At 38.6% G+C, this 19,219-nt stretch overlaps 1 protein-coding gene across 1 annotated transcript; it reads left to right on the plus strand.

The window, feature by feature from the left end:
* Positions 1 to 5,064: 5,064 nt before the first annotated feature.
* LOC118798150 (CMRF35-like molecule 6) lies at positions 5,065 to 8,998 on the plus strand. The gene is made up of 5 exons (XM_036557504.1): positions 5,065 to 5,156; positions 5,242 to 5,565; positions 8,108 to 8,176; positions 8,274 to 8,363; positions 8,967 to 8,998. The coding sequence occupies exons 1-4, from the start codon at positions 5,117 to 5,119 to the stop codon at positions 8,342 to 8,344; spliced, it is 504 nt and encodes a 167-aa protein (XP_036413397.1). The 5' UTR covers positions 5,065 to 5,116; the 3' UTR covers positions 8,345 to 8,363; positions 8,967 to 8,998.
* The last annotated feature ends 10,221 nt before the right edge of the window (positions 8,999 to 19,219 follow it).

Consider the following 19,219-nt stretch of genomic DNA (forward strand, 5'->3'; position numbering starts at 1 on the left):
TCTTCTTTTAAAAAAAAGGGGAAATTCAGTTTTCCAAGTCATGGGCCTTTCAAAAAAAGGAAACAGAACAAGACAAGCTAGGTCAGCTTTTTAACAATCAGCAGCAGCACTTAGGATGCATAGGTTCACTGACTTTATTAATGCAAGCTTAAGTATGATCTGACTAAAGTTACATTCACATTACCAGGCTGAAGTGGCACCAATATTTTATTTATTTATTTTTTTTGCTCTAATGTGATTCAGATCTGATGTTTTCAGGGCTGTGTGGACACGCAAATCTGATCTTTTCAAATCTGACCTGAGTCACTTTTATATGTGGTCCTAGATTGGATACGTATCCGATTTGTGGCCATGCAACCTTAATGTGACACTCAGATCGGAATTCATGTGTTTTTTTTCCACTGAGCATGAACATCATTCAGTGTTACCATGGCAGCAGCGCCGAACAGAAGTTAAAGCCTGTAAACGGTGGAAAAGCAGCTCATCTCACCTTTTTCTCCTTCGTCTCACTCTAATAATGAAGCTGAGAGCTGATCAGAGTTAATTATCTTCTCAGTGAAGCTCGCTCTGCTCGTTAGTTTGTGCTAAAGATGAACATGATTCATTCACGTGACGTTACTGAGTAGGATGTGCTCATGCGGGTCATTTCAGGATGCTGGTTCGTTCACATTAGTGACAGATTTGAATCACTTACCTGAACGAGTGTGAACCATCACATCAGAGAGATCAGATTTGAGCAAAAAATCAGATTTGAACAATGAGGCTTGTAATGTGAACGTAGCTAAAGTCATACATTTGGAAACACTAATATTGACTTTTTGTCAATACTGCTCAGTATGAGCTGAAGTACAGAGCAGATCAGCATGTTTGGATATGAGCACAGCGTGGGGTCATTTAGCTCAGACATGATCTTTCTGCCTTGACGGTTTACATTCACAGCTGTAAGTGGGTCATGTTTGTCATTAGTGTGAACAGACCTCATGCACACATGCATACACACTCAAATACACACTCACATTTATTAAGGGTAATAAATTCATAAAAGCATTTAGCAAAGACGGTTCCACTGCTGCGATGTTGGACTCTTGCTAAAATGATTAGCTCATTTGACCCGAATGTTCAGATGTGAGTGCAGTATAAGTGAATCAATCACATACATTAGTGAGAAGAAAAAGTTCACTAAGCCTCAGTGGACTAATGGTGATGGACGGATGCTGCCCTCAACTGGTTGTAAATGAACATGCATCAAAACAAAGTAATAACAGACTGCAGACACAAACTCAACTCAATTTCACATTCTATTTATCTTTCAAGTAATCTTGTAAACATTTAATATTGAAAAATAAATTTTTAAAAACTTAATTCATGCTTGATTTCATGTTTTCAGTGTTTCTCCTCATGTCCAGCCTCAACCCAAAGCCAACCAAACCAATAATTTCAAATTGTAAATGTTGCACTAGACATAGATAGTTATTAAATTATTATTACTATTATAATTATTGTAGTAGTAGTAGTATTGCTGTTACCTTGTTAGCCCCCTTTCACCCTGTTCTTCAGTGGTCAGGACCTCCACAGGACCCCCACAGGGCAGGTATTATTTAAATGGTGGATCATTCTCAGCACTGCAGTACCAATGACATGGTGGTGATATGTTAGTGTGTGTTGTGCTGGTCACTGCTGAACTGAGAACCAAAAATATCCAGCCAACAGCGTCCTGTGGGCAGCGTCCTGTGACCACTGATGAAGGACTAGAGAATGACCAACACAAACTGTGCAGCAGCAGATGAGCTATCGTCTCTGACTTCACATCTACAAGGTGGTGCAACAAGGTAGGAGTGTCTAATAGAGTGGTGAACACAGAAGTGTAATGTATTATTTCAGGTGAGTAGAACCAGCATTAGCTACTAAGTTAACATACTTTACAAACAACTTGGCCACTTTAGGCTCTTATTTTAATAATCGCATGAGAAAGAAAAGACAGTTAAACTGTCAGTGGCAGTTATTTATCTGACACTTAATCATCAGCAAACATTTAATGAAAACCCTACCACTAACCAATCAGATTCAATCTACCACAGTCTGGGCCTTACAACTTACTACCTTCAGACTACCAGAGTCTAAATCCACAAATTACCAATCAGATTCAGTCTACCAGAGTCTAAACCCAATACTAACCAATAAGATTCAGTCTACCAGAGTCTGGAGCCACATCTAACCAATCAGATCCAGTCTAACAAAACTGGAACCCACAACTAACCAATCAGATTCAGTCTACCAGAGTTTAAACTACCCAGCCAGGGAGGTATTTCACAAAGAAGGACTTCTTGGTTAGCCTGATAACTTAGGCCAGAAACAAGCCAGTTCAAAAGGAGAAGAAATCCCAAATATTCCGACTACACAACCTTCAACTTTTGGTTTCAGTTACACAGCTTGCTGAGAAATCCTGCTTTGTGAAATACCACAAAATTATTAATGAATTGGAAATATTTTAACATTGCTTTGAATTTTCAATCTCTTCTTACACAAGATTACTTTTGTGTGTAGTTTACATAGTAAATTAGGAGGCATTGATCTTTCCAGATTAAACCATTTTTTATTTATCAATTAGCAGAGCTCTCACTAATAATGTCCACCTCCCATCTGTGTGACCACCAAAACTAAATAATATTTATCTTCTAGATGGCAGTGTAGTCTAAAAAAAAGGTGCCAACAAGGGTTCTTTGGTGCAATGACAGAAGAACCTTTCAATGGATAGTTCGTAATAAAATCATTTTTACATGAAATTTGTAAGAATGAAGGAATTATATTTTCTAAACTTCCACACATAAATACAAAGGTTTTGAGCTTATTAAAGGCTTTTCCTAGAATAATCTTTTTAATCCTTGAACCATGTAGAAATCTTAATTTTTTGAGGAAGCATCCTTTTCTCACAGGATGACAATACAGTGTTATAAATTGAGAATAATACTTTGAAGAATATAAAATTGGCAGGGTGGTGTGTGTGTGCAGTACACTGAGCTGCGGCTGAGCACTTGAGAGTGTGGAATATGTGAAGACTTTTCCTCCAAGATCAGCTCCAGAAACTTTCACAATCCACCAAGATCCCTGTTTCTGTAGCTATATCTAATCAGTCGCATTTGTATTGAATAAAGCAAAGAGTGTTTTTGAATGCTTTTTCTCTGTTACATACATTGTGCTCTAGATGGCAGTAGAGCCCCTCTGACACAGAGCAGCACAGAATCAAAGATATGAACATGAATATAAGTGGAGTCATACATTCACTAACAGCTCATTTGGAGTACTTGCATACACAGTAACTCAGATTCATAAACAACAGTGAAGTTAAAATGTGTGATACAGACCGGTGATGTGGACAGATATAGTTGTAGGTGAAAAATTGGGCAGGAAAACATAATAGATGCAATTGCAAAACACGCTTCACATCTAGTTATAGTCTATGGCTGACAGCAGTGCAGTCGTCATTCTAAGTATTCTAACATTTTTGTCCTATCGTCAGATAAAACAGCAGCAAGACAGTATACAACCCATGTGTCAAACACAAGGACTGCGGACCGTGTACTGGCTGTGTTCTGCTTTGTATTCATTGTAGGTCTTTCATATTTTTTTTATTGTACTGTATTTTCTGCACTGTGTTTATTGTATTGTCTCGCACTTCTGTTCCTGTGTTGGTCCTGGAGTTGGTGTGGTTTGTTGTTGGTTGGTTGGTTATTAATTATTATTATTATTATAATTATTACTTATTTAGTTGGTTCGTTTCACTGTGTACTTGTATAGAGCTGAAATGACTATAAAGCCTGACTTGACTTGACTAGACTAGAAGTCAGGCCCATGGCACAATCTTATTCAGCCCGCAAAATGTTTTTAATTTTCTTTAAATATTAACCCATTTCACCATGAACTGCACTACAGTTCCCAGCATGCACTGCCACATAACGTGTGCTCCCACCCCCTCCCCAACAACCATCTATGGGACAGCACTACAATAACAAAGCAAAACTAAACAGATGCAACAGAGGTGTCTAGTTCAAGCAAATCTCCAGTTTTACAAAAAAACTACTTTACATTGGGGACATTTAAACAGGTTTAAGAGTTTAGCAGCTAATGTAGTCTATTTTTGTATATAAAACTATTTTTATTATTTTTTTTTTAATTGTTCATGTATTCGGTGTCTATTTTTGCTGGTGTAGTTATGATGTATTTTGAACAAACAATGGCAAAATGTTAAGTAAAAATAAAATCAAACAGAGATTTTTGAGATTTTTTAATAATTGGTCCTTTGGGTGGTTGATATTCACACCCCTGGTGTACAACTACACAACAGGCTTAAAAACATCAAGCTGCCTTGACACAATTGAAAGCATCTTGTTTATTGCAAGAAAGTTCTTTGAAAGCTTTTTAAAACGTTGTTTTTAAGCGACTGTAGTCATGTTTTCAGTTCTCGTTTTACAGGGTGCCCTGCGGTAGACTGGTGACCTGTCTAGGGTGTTTCCTGCCTTCCGCCCGATGACAGCTGGGATAGGCTCCAGCACCCCTGCGACCCTGAGGGAGAAGTGGCTTAGAAGATTTATACATGTAGAATACCACAGAGTGCAGCCATACTGTAAATCTCCTTCTGTTACTCAGTCTGTGCTCATCCAGTCTATATGGTAGTAGAGGCAAACAATACAATGAACATGTGTTAAACGCACCATTTACTCGTTCACCAACACAGCTAATACTGGATCAATCACAGAAACAGCTCTAACAGAACAGTAGACTAGAATTAGATAAAGTGGCATATCAAGTGTTTTCTACAATTTAAGAGGTCAAATAAATAATAAATACCTAAGTAGATAATTAAACAAATAAATACATGCTGGTAAGATGCTGCATGACTAGTCTCGCCCACTGTTCATTCTACAGCTTACATTTCTATTCTTATACACGTTTCACACCTTGTCTTACTAAGATATTTATGGCCTGTTCTGGCTCAGGTCAACAAGAGGAAGTGAACATGTCATTCACTTATGGTTAACACCCAGCTGCAGCTACAGTGCAGTCACACAGAGTCAGAGACAGAGTGCACGATTAATGAGCTCTGATATCTGAGCTCAGAATGAAGATCCTCCTCATCTTCACCCTCTTCCTGATTTCAGGTAAGGAGATGCTCTTCTAAATAATCATCACTATCAGCAGAGTCAAATGAAGCCTTTACTCAGATGGACATTTGTCCTCTTTTAGTAGGTGGAGGAGAATCAGAGAGAGTGACAGGATATTCAGGAGGAGGAGTCCTTATCAACTGCGCATATAAGACAAACTTCACATCAAACCCAAAATATTTCTGTAAGGGTTCATGGTCAAACTGTGCTGACCAGATCAGAACAAGAGTTAAAAATGAGTGGATAAATAGAGGAAGATTCTCACTGTTTGATGACACCAGAGCTGCAGTGTTCATGGTGAATATCAGTGAGCTCACTGTGGAAGACTCTGGAACGTACTACTGTGGAATCGATATATTTTTTGACTATGACGTCTACACAACAGTGGAGTTGAATGTAAACGGAGGTGAGTGACTCTCACCACTGCACCTGTTTATTATTCTAAACTTTTAGCATCATTAGCATCAGCTACAACGAGAGTGAAAGGACAAAGAAAGAAAGAAATGTTTAATCACTTGTAGATATTATTCAGGAAATAATACTGAAGTAATTTATGAAGCAGAGATACCATGTGTCTATTATCTGTGTACTTCTTCCTTATGGAAGAAGCAAGAGTGTGTTGAGACAGCCATGGTCTCAATGTGGGGAACACAGACTTTGTTATAAACCAATCCAACATCTCATGAAGGCAGAGCTCAAAGCAGATGTTGCACTTGTCAACATTGGCAACAAGTCAGTATTAGCCCAAGGATGTAAGTTAGGAAGGCCCACTGAAAGCTCCAACAAAGCCCATAGATTATTTCACAGGTTCAGAGAACACATTAGAAAAAACAAAAAGCAATGATGTGCAAATCATTTAAACTGATTAGTTTATTGAAAATAGTACAAAGACAACAAATCAAATGTTGAAACTGGGAAATGTTCTTGTTTTTTGAAAAATATTTGCCCATTTTGAATTTGATGCCAACAACACGTTCCAAAAAAGTTGGATGGGGGCAATAAAAGGCTGGTAAAGTTGTGTAATGCTAAAAAAACACCTGGTGGTTAATTGGCAACAGGTCAGTAACATGATTGGGTATAAAAGAGCATCTCAGAGAGGCTGAAAAAGAGCATCTCAGAGAAGTAAAGATGAGGAGAGGTTCACCACTCTGTGAAAGACTGCACGATCAAATAGAGCAACAACTCAAGAATAATGTTTCTCAACGTAAAATATCAAAGAATTTTGCTTTTCATCATCTACAGTATATAATATCATTAAAAGAGAATCTGGAGAAATCTCTGTATGTAAGAGACAAGGCCAAAAACCAGTATTTGCTAGCCATGACCTTTGGGCCCTCAGGCAGCACTGCATTAAAAACAGACATGATTCTGTAGAGGAAATCACTGCATGGGCTCAGAAACACCTCTGAAAACCACTGTTTGTGAAAGCAGTTTGTGGCTGCATCCACAAATGCAAGATAAAACTCTAAAACACAAAGAAGAAACTGTATATAAATATGACCTAGAAATGCTGCCATCTTTTCTGGGCCTGAGCTCATATAAAATGAACTGAGGGGAAGGGGAAAAGTGTCCTGTGGTCTGATAAATCCACATTTGAATTTCTTTTTGGAAATCATGGACACTGTGTCCTCCAGGCTAAAGACCACCAGCTTGTTATTAGTGTTATCATTATTTATGATAGTATAGGGGTGCATTAGTGTGCATGGTATGGGTGACTTTTTTGGAACGTTGTTGTTGGCATCAAATTCAAAATGCGCCCAACTTTCTCTGTTTCAACATTTGATATGTTCTATTCTATTTTTATTTACATTCTGGACAGCATCCCAACTTTCTTGGAAATGGGGTTGTATAATTCATAAAAGAACACAATACATGTGTTCACTCTTTTTTATTGCAACTGGCTGATTGTTTCAAGTTCAGTAGACCTACCAAGAAATCTATATGTAGTACAAAATGTTTAACTTCTGCTTCATATGGGAATTAAAGAATTTGTGTTTTGTTAAGCTTTCATACATTTTTCTGTTTTCGCAGCTTTTTAAAGGTGTTTTGCTTAGCAGTTTGTGCAACATGCAGAAAAATAAGTTCCTCATCTGTTCTAATTCAATCATATTCAAATACTGCCTCTGGGACGCACCGCGTGCAACCTATGTGAAAGCTCTGACTTGTTAACATGGGCACCAAAATCCAGAAAGCAAGATGTTGTGTATGTGTGAAACAGGCTTTGTCCTTGTAATTGTACTCTGGACTAGAGAGCTGCATGGAAATGGGAATAGAAATAGGAATTACTATGACGTTTTAGTTCTTTTGCCAACATTTTGAATGTTAAGCTTCAAGTGTGGTTAGATGGGCCACCTGTGGGACGTGTTACAACTGAATGCAGACTGAACATTGTTTTCTCCTCATTTCAAAAGCCAAAAGCAACTTTAAAAAGGTCAAGTTTACATTTGTCTGTCTAGTAAACCTCAACCATAAGCTGAACTCGACAGCAGAATGAATTTATGTTTGCTCAAAGATGAGTCGTATATGGGTATATAGATGGTAATATGGGGTAATTTGACAAACCTAAACCGCAGTGAGAGTGAAAACTTGTGAAAGAGATATAATGAGATTATACTTAGTCAGTACTGTTTTAAACTAGCTAATCAGTTAATGTAACATGAGTGTGTACAAATTTTACATGTTTCAATGTATGGGGACTAGTAGAGGGAATAAGGTTGAGGAGTGGTGGGGTGATGTAGGTGCTGGGAAATGTGGGGACAGTGCTGAATCATGTGGAAATGGTGTTGGAGATGTCAGGGAGAAGAATTTGGGGTCAGGTTTTAGTGGGATTGTAAACTGTATTCGGCCAATTTTGCTGCCATCCACAATCAAATGTTTTACCAGATGAGATCATGTCCGGCCTCATGAGACTAGTGAAAATAAATTTGTTGACTTACTTTTATGTGCAGGAACCCAAGCTGGGCAACCCATATGGCCACGTCATCTGGGTCCATCAACATCTTCTGCATCTCCAACAGGTGATTCTCCCTCTGATCCACTACACTCTACAAAAACATTCACACCAACATTATGACAATGTTTTAATCTGTGGTTCTACATGTGTGTGTGTTTCAGGTCTGGCTGTGTACTCCGCTATCGGTGCTGGTTTGGTCTTGATGACTGCTGCTCTGATTACAGCAATTTAATGCAAAATAAAAGGCAAAGGTAAAACACATGATGTCACACCTGCCTTTGCTCACACTCAGCGTGAATTCTTTTTGGGTTGGCAAAATAAATTGCATGATTATTCTAGTTAAAACACAGTTTACTCATTACATCTGCAGCCATGCCTACAGAGATTGTGATCTCCTGTCTTGCATCTGCACCTAACTAGACACATGAGAGTATTTAAAAGGAATATATGATCATACTCACTGTAAAATCTTGTTCATTTGTATCTTGTAATTCTACACCTTGTTTTAATGACAATGAGGCTGACAAAACCTTGTGAAGCGTTTCAGGCCTTTACCTGATTGGGCTGGAAAAGAATTCAAAGCTTTGGAGAGCATAGTGACATCTGGTGGTTAGCAGAAATTATAGAAGTCATAATCTTGAGACTGTGGATGAAGCACATGCATGTCTCAATTATTTTAATCAGTTTGGTACGTGCATGAGAACACTGTACATTCATCTAGATGTGTTCATAATAAGGTCATTTAAACCTGTTCAGTAAAGCCAAACCAAAAAGCCAAAAGAAAAACGTGTCATTGACCATGTACTTAAACAGCACTACATTTATTTTCTGTTCCCCTGCTTGTTTGCCAACAGATTCAGAAACAATGACAAGATCTTCCAGAGAGGCGGGTACAAACCGTAATGTATGTAATGTACAAAGAATTACAACCATGATTTTATTTGATATATTTATCACATTCATTTTACCCTTTTTGCTTGTTTCAGACTAATGGGAATTCTGAACATGATCCAGCTTGGTTTACACTTAAAACAAGAGAAAACACCAACAAATAATACGCAGGCTACCAGGGTCTAAATCCTAAAAGCAACCAATCAGATTCAGTCTACCAGAGTCTAAACCGCAAGACAAACAATCAGATTCAGGCTACCAGAGTCTACATCCCAACACCAACTAATTCAATTTAGTTTACCAAAGACTGAACCCCACCAGCCAATCAGATTCCGTCTACCAGAAACTGAAACCCCAACAACAACCACCAAACCAATTTGACCCCTAACAGCAACCAATAAGATCTACTAAATCCTGAACAACTAACCAATCAGATTCAGTTTACTATAGCCTGAGTCCTACCACTAACTAGGCCTTTCATAATTATTACATAATTATTGCACTTATTTTAGATGATCACAATTATTTGAGATGATGGCAATTATTTAAAGCAACGCTGATTTGGAGATTTGGAGACTTCTGTGATGGAAATATGTAATTGCATGCAACATGTGGAAGAATAATTACTAACATGGATTTTGCTTTGGACCCCCCCCCAAGCACCTTTTTGTGAGTGGATTGAAATAGTATTGGAAAAGAACACAGTCAAAATGTGGTGAAGGACGAGTCTTCCAGGGATTTGAGTGAATTATCTAATATTGTCATCATGTCTTTATGAGCACAATGCTGATTTTGCATTTGAGACCTACACATCATCAAACTTTCTTTTTGAGCTTGTTTGTGCTCTGACTTTTAAATGATTAGTTTAGGCTTTACAGGGCAACTCACAGCAATGCATGCTCACCATATTTTAGTGTTCTTCATTCTCAGGTATGCTATTTCTTTAAGTTTTAGCAAGAAATCTTACATAGTGCTGCTTTAAGCTGACTTCAACAATGTTCCACAGTTGTTAAATGTCACAGTCATTGTCACACCCCCACCAATGCCTTTCCCCCAAGCTCCAGTGCTCTGCCTCGCCGGCCTACTGTTCATGTTCTACACCTGTCTATGTTTTTGTCTTTGATAGCCTGTTTGCGTATATTATTGACTTCTTGAACATTTTTGACTATTGTTTGGGTTGTGTTGTTGGATGTGTATTTGCCTTTGGCTGTATTAAAGACATTTTTCCTTGCGCATGTATCCCGTCTCAAAAAGTGATTTATTTCAATTCATATTTTGAATTCAGCAATCAAAATCAGAATTGGGTGTATTGAGGTAAAGCCAATAAATGTAAATAAAGAAAGCAATAAATGCATTCATAAAGACACACTCTAAAATGTTTAGAAGGCAGCACAAGTAATGCTTATCTATTTATTAGCTTTGCAGCTAATTCCAAGATCTTTAGCATATTGCTGTTGTCGAACCAAAACCTTGTATCTCCAAAATGATAACTTTACAGGAGAAGGAAATAACACACTGTAGGTCAATGGAACCAGGCTTTTTTCCTAAGTAATTCTGGACCATTTCTGTTGGTCCATTCCTCGTGAAATATACATACTATGTAAAGAAGAATGGGTATTTTCAAATAATGTCAAAAAGAGAATGTGTTTTTCATGCTGTTTTGACCCAGTCTATGGTCAGTCATAACAGAAAATAAGAGTGGGCTCTTTCCACAAACCAGCTTAATTCACACACTCGCTTGAGTCACTAGCCCACCAGCAGTCTGAACAGCAAGCTCAACTAGTACAACTAGTAACGAAAGTGAAAAGGCTCTTTAACCAGCTACAGAATATGAGCATTGCAGTAACAGGAGGTAGCGCCGCCAGCCCATCCACTCAAGCTAAAGCTCCATACGCTGTCATGGGTTTTTACTCCAATGCTCCGTATTTTTTGAGAACTCCCCAGTAAGCTCTGATCAAGCTAAGATAGCCTTCATTGTTTCTTGTTTGGCAGACAGAGCCTTAGAATGGGCTACAGCCAGCTGGTCTCACATACATGACCTTTCTTACACCCAGTTTATCAAAGAATTTAAAACTGTTTTCGATCATCCTTATGAAGGCAAGATCAGTAGGGAGTTATTTTTGAAACATTCGCCAGGGTAATCGCTCTGTAGTCGACTATTCCCTTGTTCTGTACACTAGCTGGTAGTAGTGGGTGGAATGAAGCTGCTCTTTTAGTCATGTTCCGTCAAGGACTTAATACTAAGATTTTGAACGAACTAGCTTGTAGAGATGATAATTTGACTCTGGATCAACTCATCACCCTTTCTATCTGATTGGATAATCTACTCAACAACCACAACAAACCTAAGATTGAACCTACTGCCAGAAGAAAGACCAGAGTAAGAATACCCCAAGCAACTGTGGAACAGAAAGAATCAGAGGAACTCATGCAGTGTGAGTCATTCCCGCTTATCTCAAGAAGAGAGACTTTGTCGTCTGAGGAACAACCTGTGTCTGTACTGTGGTAATGCTGGTCATCACCTTTATGAATGCCAAGCTAGACCACAAAAACAGAAGACGCCGACCCACCAATTCTATTGTCGTTTCAGCTCTCATAGATTCTGGTGCCAAAGGAAACTTTATTCATTCGAGTCTGGTGGAACAACTACAGGTTTCAGTGGAAACCCTGAAGACATCGTTAAGGGTAGCTGCCCTGGACGGAGGACCTGTAGGCGCTGGAACCATCTCTAAGATGACTGAACCTGTTCATCTGGAAACCAGCGCTCTCCACAAAGAACTTCTGCCCTTCTTAGTTCTTGAACATTCTGAAATCGACTTGATTTTAGGGCTCCCCTGGCTTGAGAAGCATAACCTCAAACATGAAATATTGAAATGGTCTGACTTTTGCATTATGACTTGCATTACTCCCCCCTTAATTTCTGTCCTGTCCACTTCCATTGAGAGTCCTAACGCTGATAGCACCATTCACATTTCCTCTGAATACTCAGACCTTAAAGAGGTTTTTAGCAAGAGTAATACCACTAAGTTGCCCCCACATCGACTCTATGATTGTGCTATAGATTTTGTAGAAAATCCTGTGTTGCCCAAGTCACAAGTATATCCTTTAACCCAAGAGGAAAAAAAGGCCCTAAACACATACATTCAAGAGGCATTTGAACAGGGATTTATTAGACCCTCAACTTCCCCCATAGCTTCCATTTTTTTCTTCATAAAGAAAAAAGATGGTGGCTTACACCCATGAATTGATTACAGAGCCCTTAATTACATTACCAAGCCATACCCTTATCCTCTTCCCCTAGTGCCAGTGGCCTTAGAACAGTTGAAAGGAGCTCAGTTTTTCACTAAACTAGACCTCTGGAGTGCTTATAACTTGTTCAGAATCAAAGAAGGAGATGAATGGAATACTGCTTTTGTGACCACTAGAGGGCACCATGAATACTTGGTTATGCCTTTCGGCCTCTTTATCGCCCCCTCTGTTTTTCAGGCCTTCATTAATGAGGTACTCAGAGACATGCTAGGAAAATTTGTCACAGCCTACCTAGACAACATTCTTGTTTTCTCCCCAGATAAAGAGCCCCATGTAAAGCATGTTTGCAGTGTCCTGCAATGTCTTCTGGAACATAATTTATTCATCAAGGGTGAAAAATGTGAGTTTCACCTCCATCATCAGTTATCAGCAGCTTTTGTATTGCAGCTCCCCTAACTTCTCTATTAAAAGGCGGTCCTTAGAGGCTAAATTGTACAGTGCAGGCTGAAAAAAACGCCTTTCAAGCCTTGAAAAAAAGCCTTCACCACAGCCTCAATACTAAAACACCCTGACCCATCAGAACCTTTTGTAGTAGAGGTAGATGCATCTGAGACCGGTGTAGGAGCTGTATTATCACAACGCACAGGTTTCCCTCTAAAACTCCATCCTGTGGCATTTTACTCGCATAAGTTACCACAGCATCTGAACGTATTCTCCACCCTGAGGTCTCTATCTCATCTATTCGTTGGGAGATTGATGAGGTTATTGAAAAGGCATTAGCCAATATCGCAGTGCCTAATCAGTGATCCCAAGAAGAGACTTATGTACCAGATCAGTTTCATACTCAACTCATCACTTGGGCTCACTCATCACTCACTTCTGGCCACCTTGGGGAAACATGAACGCATCAGCTTCTTTCCCATCGATACTGGTGGGAATCAATGCACAGGGACATACATTCCTTCGTTGCTTCATGCTCAACATGGTCTCAGTGTAAAATCCCAAAGACGTTACCTGCCAGTAAAATAGTCTCTTTACCCATTCCTGAAAAATTCCTTGGTCTCATAAAGCTGTAGTCATGTGAGTTAGTTCTAAATTGCTCCTCCAGCTGTTTTTTATCAGTACCAATTACTTTTCCAGCCTATTGTTGCACCTGTCCCAACTTTTTTGAGATGTGTTTCTGCCATCAAGTTCTAAATGAGTTAATATTTTTAATGAAATGGTAAAATGTCTCACTTTCAACATCTGATATGTTCTATGTTCCATTGTGAATAAAATATGGGTCTATGAGATTTACAAAACATTGTATGCAGTTTTCATTTACATTAATTTATATTTTACACAGCGTCCCGACTTTTTTGGAATTTTAATCCAAACAGCACACACACACACACACACACACACACACACACGTATATATGCGTGTGTGTGTGCTGTTTGAATTAAAACAGCCTTAGTTTCCATATCTTGTTTGGATTCTCAATTGAACAATATGTAGTTTTTGTACTACATTAAATTCCTTTATTTAAAAAAAGGGAAATTGGGTTTTTCAAGCCATGGGCCTTCCAAAAGAAACGGAACAAGACAAGCTAGGTCAGCTTTTTAACACATTTTTTTTTAACAATCAGCAGCAACACTTAGGAAGTATGGAAAAAACAAACAAACAAACGACTACGAAAAAAAAAAAACATTAATTTCATATTGTATATGTTGCACTAGACATAGTTAATAGATCATATTAAATGATTATTACTATTATTATTATTAGTAGTAGTAGTAGTAGTAGTAGTATTGATACTACTTTGTTAGCCTCCTTTTACCCTGTTCTTCAGTGGTCAGGACCTCCACAGGACCACCACAGGGCAGATACTATTTGGGTGGTGGATCATTCTCAGCACTGCAGTAACACTGACGTGGTGGTGGTGTATTAGTGTGTGTTGCGCTGGTGTGAGTGGATAAGACACAGCAGTGCTGCTGGAGTTTTAAACACCTCAGTGTCACTGCTGGACTGAGAATAATCCACCAACCAAAAATATCCAGCCAACAGCGTCCTGTGGGCAGCGTCCTGTGACCACTGATGAAGGACTAGAGGATGACCAACACAAACTGTGCAGCAGCAGATGAGCTATTGTCTCTGACTTTACATCTACAAAGTTGACCAACAAGGTAGGAGTGTCTAATAGAGTGGTGAACACAGAAGTGTAATGTATTATTTCATGTGAGTAGAACCAGCATTAGCTACTAAGTTAACATACTTTACCAACAACTTGGCCACTTTAGGCTCTTTTAATAATCGCATGAGAAAGAAAAGACAGTTAAATTGTCAGTGGCAGTTATTTATCTGACACTTAATCATCAGCAAAAATTTAATGACAACCCTACCACTAACCAATCAGATTCAATCTGCCACAGTCTAGGCTTTACCACTTACCAACAATATTTAGTCTACCAAAGAATGAAATCTTTGGTTAACCAATAAGATCCAGTCTAACAAAACCTGAAACCAATCAGATTCATTCACTAACAGACCTAATTTGGAGTACTTGCACTCAAAGTAACTCAAATGGAGAGATTCATAAACAACAGTGAAGTTAAAATGTGTGGTACACACCAGTGATGTACACAGATATAGTTTGTAGGCAAAAGTGGGCAGGAAAACTTAGATCCAATTTCAAAACATGCTTCACATCTGGTTATAGTCTATGGCTGACAGCAGTGCAGTCGTCACTCTATATATTTCAACATTTTTGCCCTATAGTCACATAAAACAACAGCAAAGCTGTATACAACCCATGTGTCAAACACAAGGACCGCAGGCCGTGTATTGCCTGTGCTCTGTTTTGTATTAATTGTAAGTAAATAAAACAGATGCAACAGAGGTGTCTAGTTCAAGCAAATATCAAGTTTTACAAAAAGCTACTGTACGTTGGGGACATTTAAAGAGGTTTAAGAGTTTAGCAGCTAATGTAGTCTATTGTTGTATATAAAACTATTTATTTTTATTTATTTATTTATTTTTAATTGTTCATGTATTCAGTGTCTATTTTTGCTGGTGTAGTTATGATGTATTTTGAACAAACAATGGCAAAATGTTAAGTAAAAATAACATAAAAACAGAGATTTTTGAGATTTTTCAATAATTGGTCCTTTGGGTGGTTGAGTTTGACACCCCTGGTGTACAACTACGCAACAGGCTTAAAAAACATCAGGCTGCTTTCATACAATTGAAAGCAACTTGTTTATTGCAACAAAGGTCTTTTGAAAGCTTTTTAAAGCTTTTAAGCCACTGTAGTCATGTTTTGAGTTCTCATTTTTCATGGTCAGTAAGGGAAGTGGGCTAACCTCATTTTCTATTTATGACGCAGCGCAGTGACTGAGTCAGATCAACACAGAGCTGAGATGTTACTAAGCGTTTGAAAATATGTGAAGGTGTAATTTTATTCTTCCAGAGTAGCACCAAAACCTTCTACAGTCCAGTCAAATCCCCCTCACTGTATATCTCCCACTTTCATCAGATTTATATTGTACAAGGAGAATACCACAGAGTGCAGTCATACTGTAAATCCCCTTGTGTTACTCAGCCTGTGCTCATCCTGTCTAGATGACAGTAGAGGCCTTTTTTCGGTGCAAATTGCAAACAATGAAGTGAAAACGCACCACTTGCTCACTTCTCAACACAGCTAATACTGGATCACTCACAGAAACAGCTCTAATGGAGCAGCAGATTAGAATTAGATAAAGTGGCATATCAAGTGTTTTATATACTTTAAGAGGTCAAATAAATAATAAATACATAAGTAGATAGGTAAACAAATAAATACATGCTGGTAAGATGCTGCATGACTAGTCTCGCCCACTGTTCATTCTACAGCTTATATTTCTATTCTTATACACGTTTCACACCTTGTCTTACTAAGATATTTATGGCCTGTTCTGGCTCAGGTCAACAGGAGGAAGTGAACATGTCATTCACTTATGGTTAACACCCAGCTGCAGCTACAGTGCAGTCACACAGAGTCAGAGACAGAGTGCACGATTAATGAGCTCTGATATCTGAGCTCAGAATGAAGATCCTCCTCATCTTCACCCTCTTCCTGATTTCAGGTAAGGAGATGCTCTTCTAAATAATCATCACCATCAGCAGAGTCAAGTGAAGCCTTTACTCAGATGGACATTTGTCTTCTTTTAGTAGGTGGAGGAGAATCAGAGAGAGTGATGGGATATTCAGGAGGAGGAGTCCTCATCAAGTGCACATATGAGACAAGATACACATCAAACAATAAATATTTCTGTAAGAGTTCATGGTCAAACTGTGCTGACCAGATCAAGACAGGAGTTAAAAATGAGTGGATAAATAGTGGAAGATTCTCACTGTTTGATGACACTGGCTCTGCAGAGTTCTGGGTGTCGATCAGAGAGCTCACTGTAGAGGATTCTGGAACGTACCAGTGTGCAGTTGATATATATTTGGCCATTGACGTCTACACACCAGTGGAACTGAATGTAGAGGAAGGTGAGTGTCTCCCACCACTGCACCACTTTATTATCCTAAACATTCTGCATCATTAGCATCAGCAACAATAAGGGTGAATGTACACACCATCAATGATTAAACAGCAGGGATGTGAAGGAATTGTATTAAGAACAGACCTACTCATCATATCAAAGTTATCATGGTGTTTCTGCCTTCAGAGATTCATTTTTAGTCTCTGCTTGTTTTATCTCTGCCCTGAAAATACATTTGTGTAATTTCTCATATTTGACCAAAATGAGGTTGTGCACATACAGAGCTACAACTGTGGTTTAGGAAATAGTAAGATCTTTATCTAGCTTTCTGTACATCTCTAGTATTGAGTGACAATGAACTGACATGTTTAGCATCTTTCTGAACAAGAAAATGGACTATACTGATGTATATTTGTAAAGACTGGTTCAAATATATTTTAAGTTAGAGGGGTGTGGTTTCTAGAGAAATGACAGACCATGTAAAGTCACAGAGTTAATTTGAGGAAGAACACAATCACCTCAAACATTTCAATCTTAATAAATCATTGGAATTTTTTGATAGATAAACAGAATTACAATGAAGATTCTTAATGACTGATTTCTGATTTACTTCACTGCTTCATGAGTTCAAACAATCAATTAATACAGCAAAATGTAACTTTTTCTGCAACTGAATTGTCAGAATTTGTATTATATGGTGAAGGTTAATATTAATGTTTTCATCTTATTGTTTGTAACTGACAGATCAAAACTACATTAAGAGTGTCAGTGTGACTGGCCATGTAGGAGGAGGTGTGAACATCATTTGCAAATACCCACAATCCCACAGCAGTGACCCCAAGTTTCTCTGTAGGAGAGTGGGCACTGCTGACTGTAGTTATAAAACATCTGTTAAAGAGAACAGAAAATGGATAAATGTGGGAAAACTGCATCTACATGATGATGGAAAGCAGATCTTCACTGTGATCATCAACAGTCTGACTGAGGGAGACTCTGGTGAATACTGGTGTGGAGCTGAATCAGACTGGACATCTGATCATGGATACAAGGTTTATATCACACAGGTCAACCTCAGAGTTACAAGTGAGTAGATCTCATTTTGAAATACAACCCCATTTCCACAAAAGTTGGGACGCTTTGCAAAGTGTAAATGAAAACAAAATGTAATGATGTGCAAATAATTTAAACTCTATATTTATTTGAATATACTACAAAGACAACATATCAAATGCTAAAACTGAGAAATTTTATTGCTCTTTGAAAAATTTAAATTTTGAATTTGATGCCAACAACACGTTCCAAAAAAGTTGGGATGGGGGCATGTTTATCACTGTGTTTCATCACCTCTTCTTTTAACAACACTCTGTAAGTGTTTGGAAACTGAGGAGACACAGGCTTTCCCATTCTTACTTGATATAGGATTTCAGCTGTTTAACAGCTCAGGGTCTCTTGTCATATTTCTCATTTCATAAAGTGCAATATGTTTTCGGTAGGTGACAGGCTGGACTGCAAGCAGATCAGTTTAGCACCCTAGCTGTTTTACTACAGAGCAATGCTTTTGTAATATGAGCAGAATGTGGTTTTACTTTGCCCTGCTGAAATAAGCAAGGTCTTTCCTGAAAAAGACGTTGTCTGAATGGCAACATATGTTGCTACAAGCTGTAAATATCATTCAGCATTAATGGTGCCTTCACAGATGTGCTAGACATCCATGCCATGTGCACTGATGCACCACTATACCATCACGGATGCTAGCTTTTGAACTGTGATAGCAAGCTAAGTGGTCTTTAGTCTGGAGGACGCAGTGTCCATGATTTCCAAAAAGAAATTTTGATTCGGCAGACCAGAGAACACTTTTCCACTTCACTTCAGTTCATTTTAAATGAGCTCCGGCCCAGAGAAGGTGGCGGCATTTCTGAGTCCTGTTCACATGTGATTGCTTCTTTGCATAGTAGAGTTTTAACTTTCATTTAAGGATGAGGTGATTAACTGTGTTCACAAGCAGTGTTTTTTTGGAAGTGTTCTTGAGCCTATACAGTGATTTCCACTACAGAATCGTGTCTGTTTTTAATGCAGTGCCACCTGAGGGCCCAAAAATATTTGCTAGCAAATACTGATTTTCAGCCTTGTCCCTTGAATACAGAGATTTTTCTGGACTGTCTAAATCTTTTAATAATATTGTAGCGAACACTGGCTGAAACTCTACGTCAAGCAGAGTGTTTACCCAAAAGTTAAGGGCCTTTTGGCTCCATCAAGTCTGGGATTGTGGCATAAAGCTGTCGGCTTAATACCCCAACGCCAGACTCAGTCAGATTTACGGCTGAATCAAGAGGCTGCACCCCTCTCCTTTGACCCTTCACTGGAATGCAGCTGCACGGCTCTCCAAAATCCTGTGGGCAACTTCTTATCTTAAGTAACAAAGTACATTTCTAAGGTGTTTGTCCCCTCCAAACTACAACCA

Source organism: Colossoma macropomum, unplaced genomic scaffold (assembly GCF_904425465.1).
Source record: "Colossoma macropomum unplaced genomic scaffold, Colossoma_macropomum, whole genome shotgun sequence".
In the NCBI taxonomy this organism is placed as follows: Eukaryota; Metazoa; Chordata; class Actinopteri; order Characiformes; family Serrasalmidae; genus Colossoma; species Colossoma macropomum.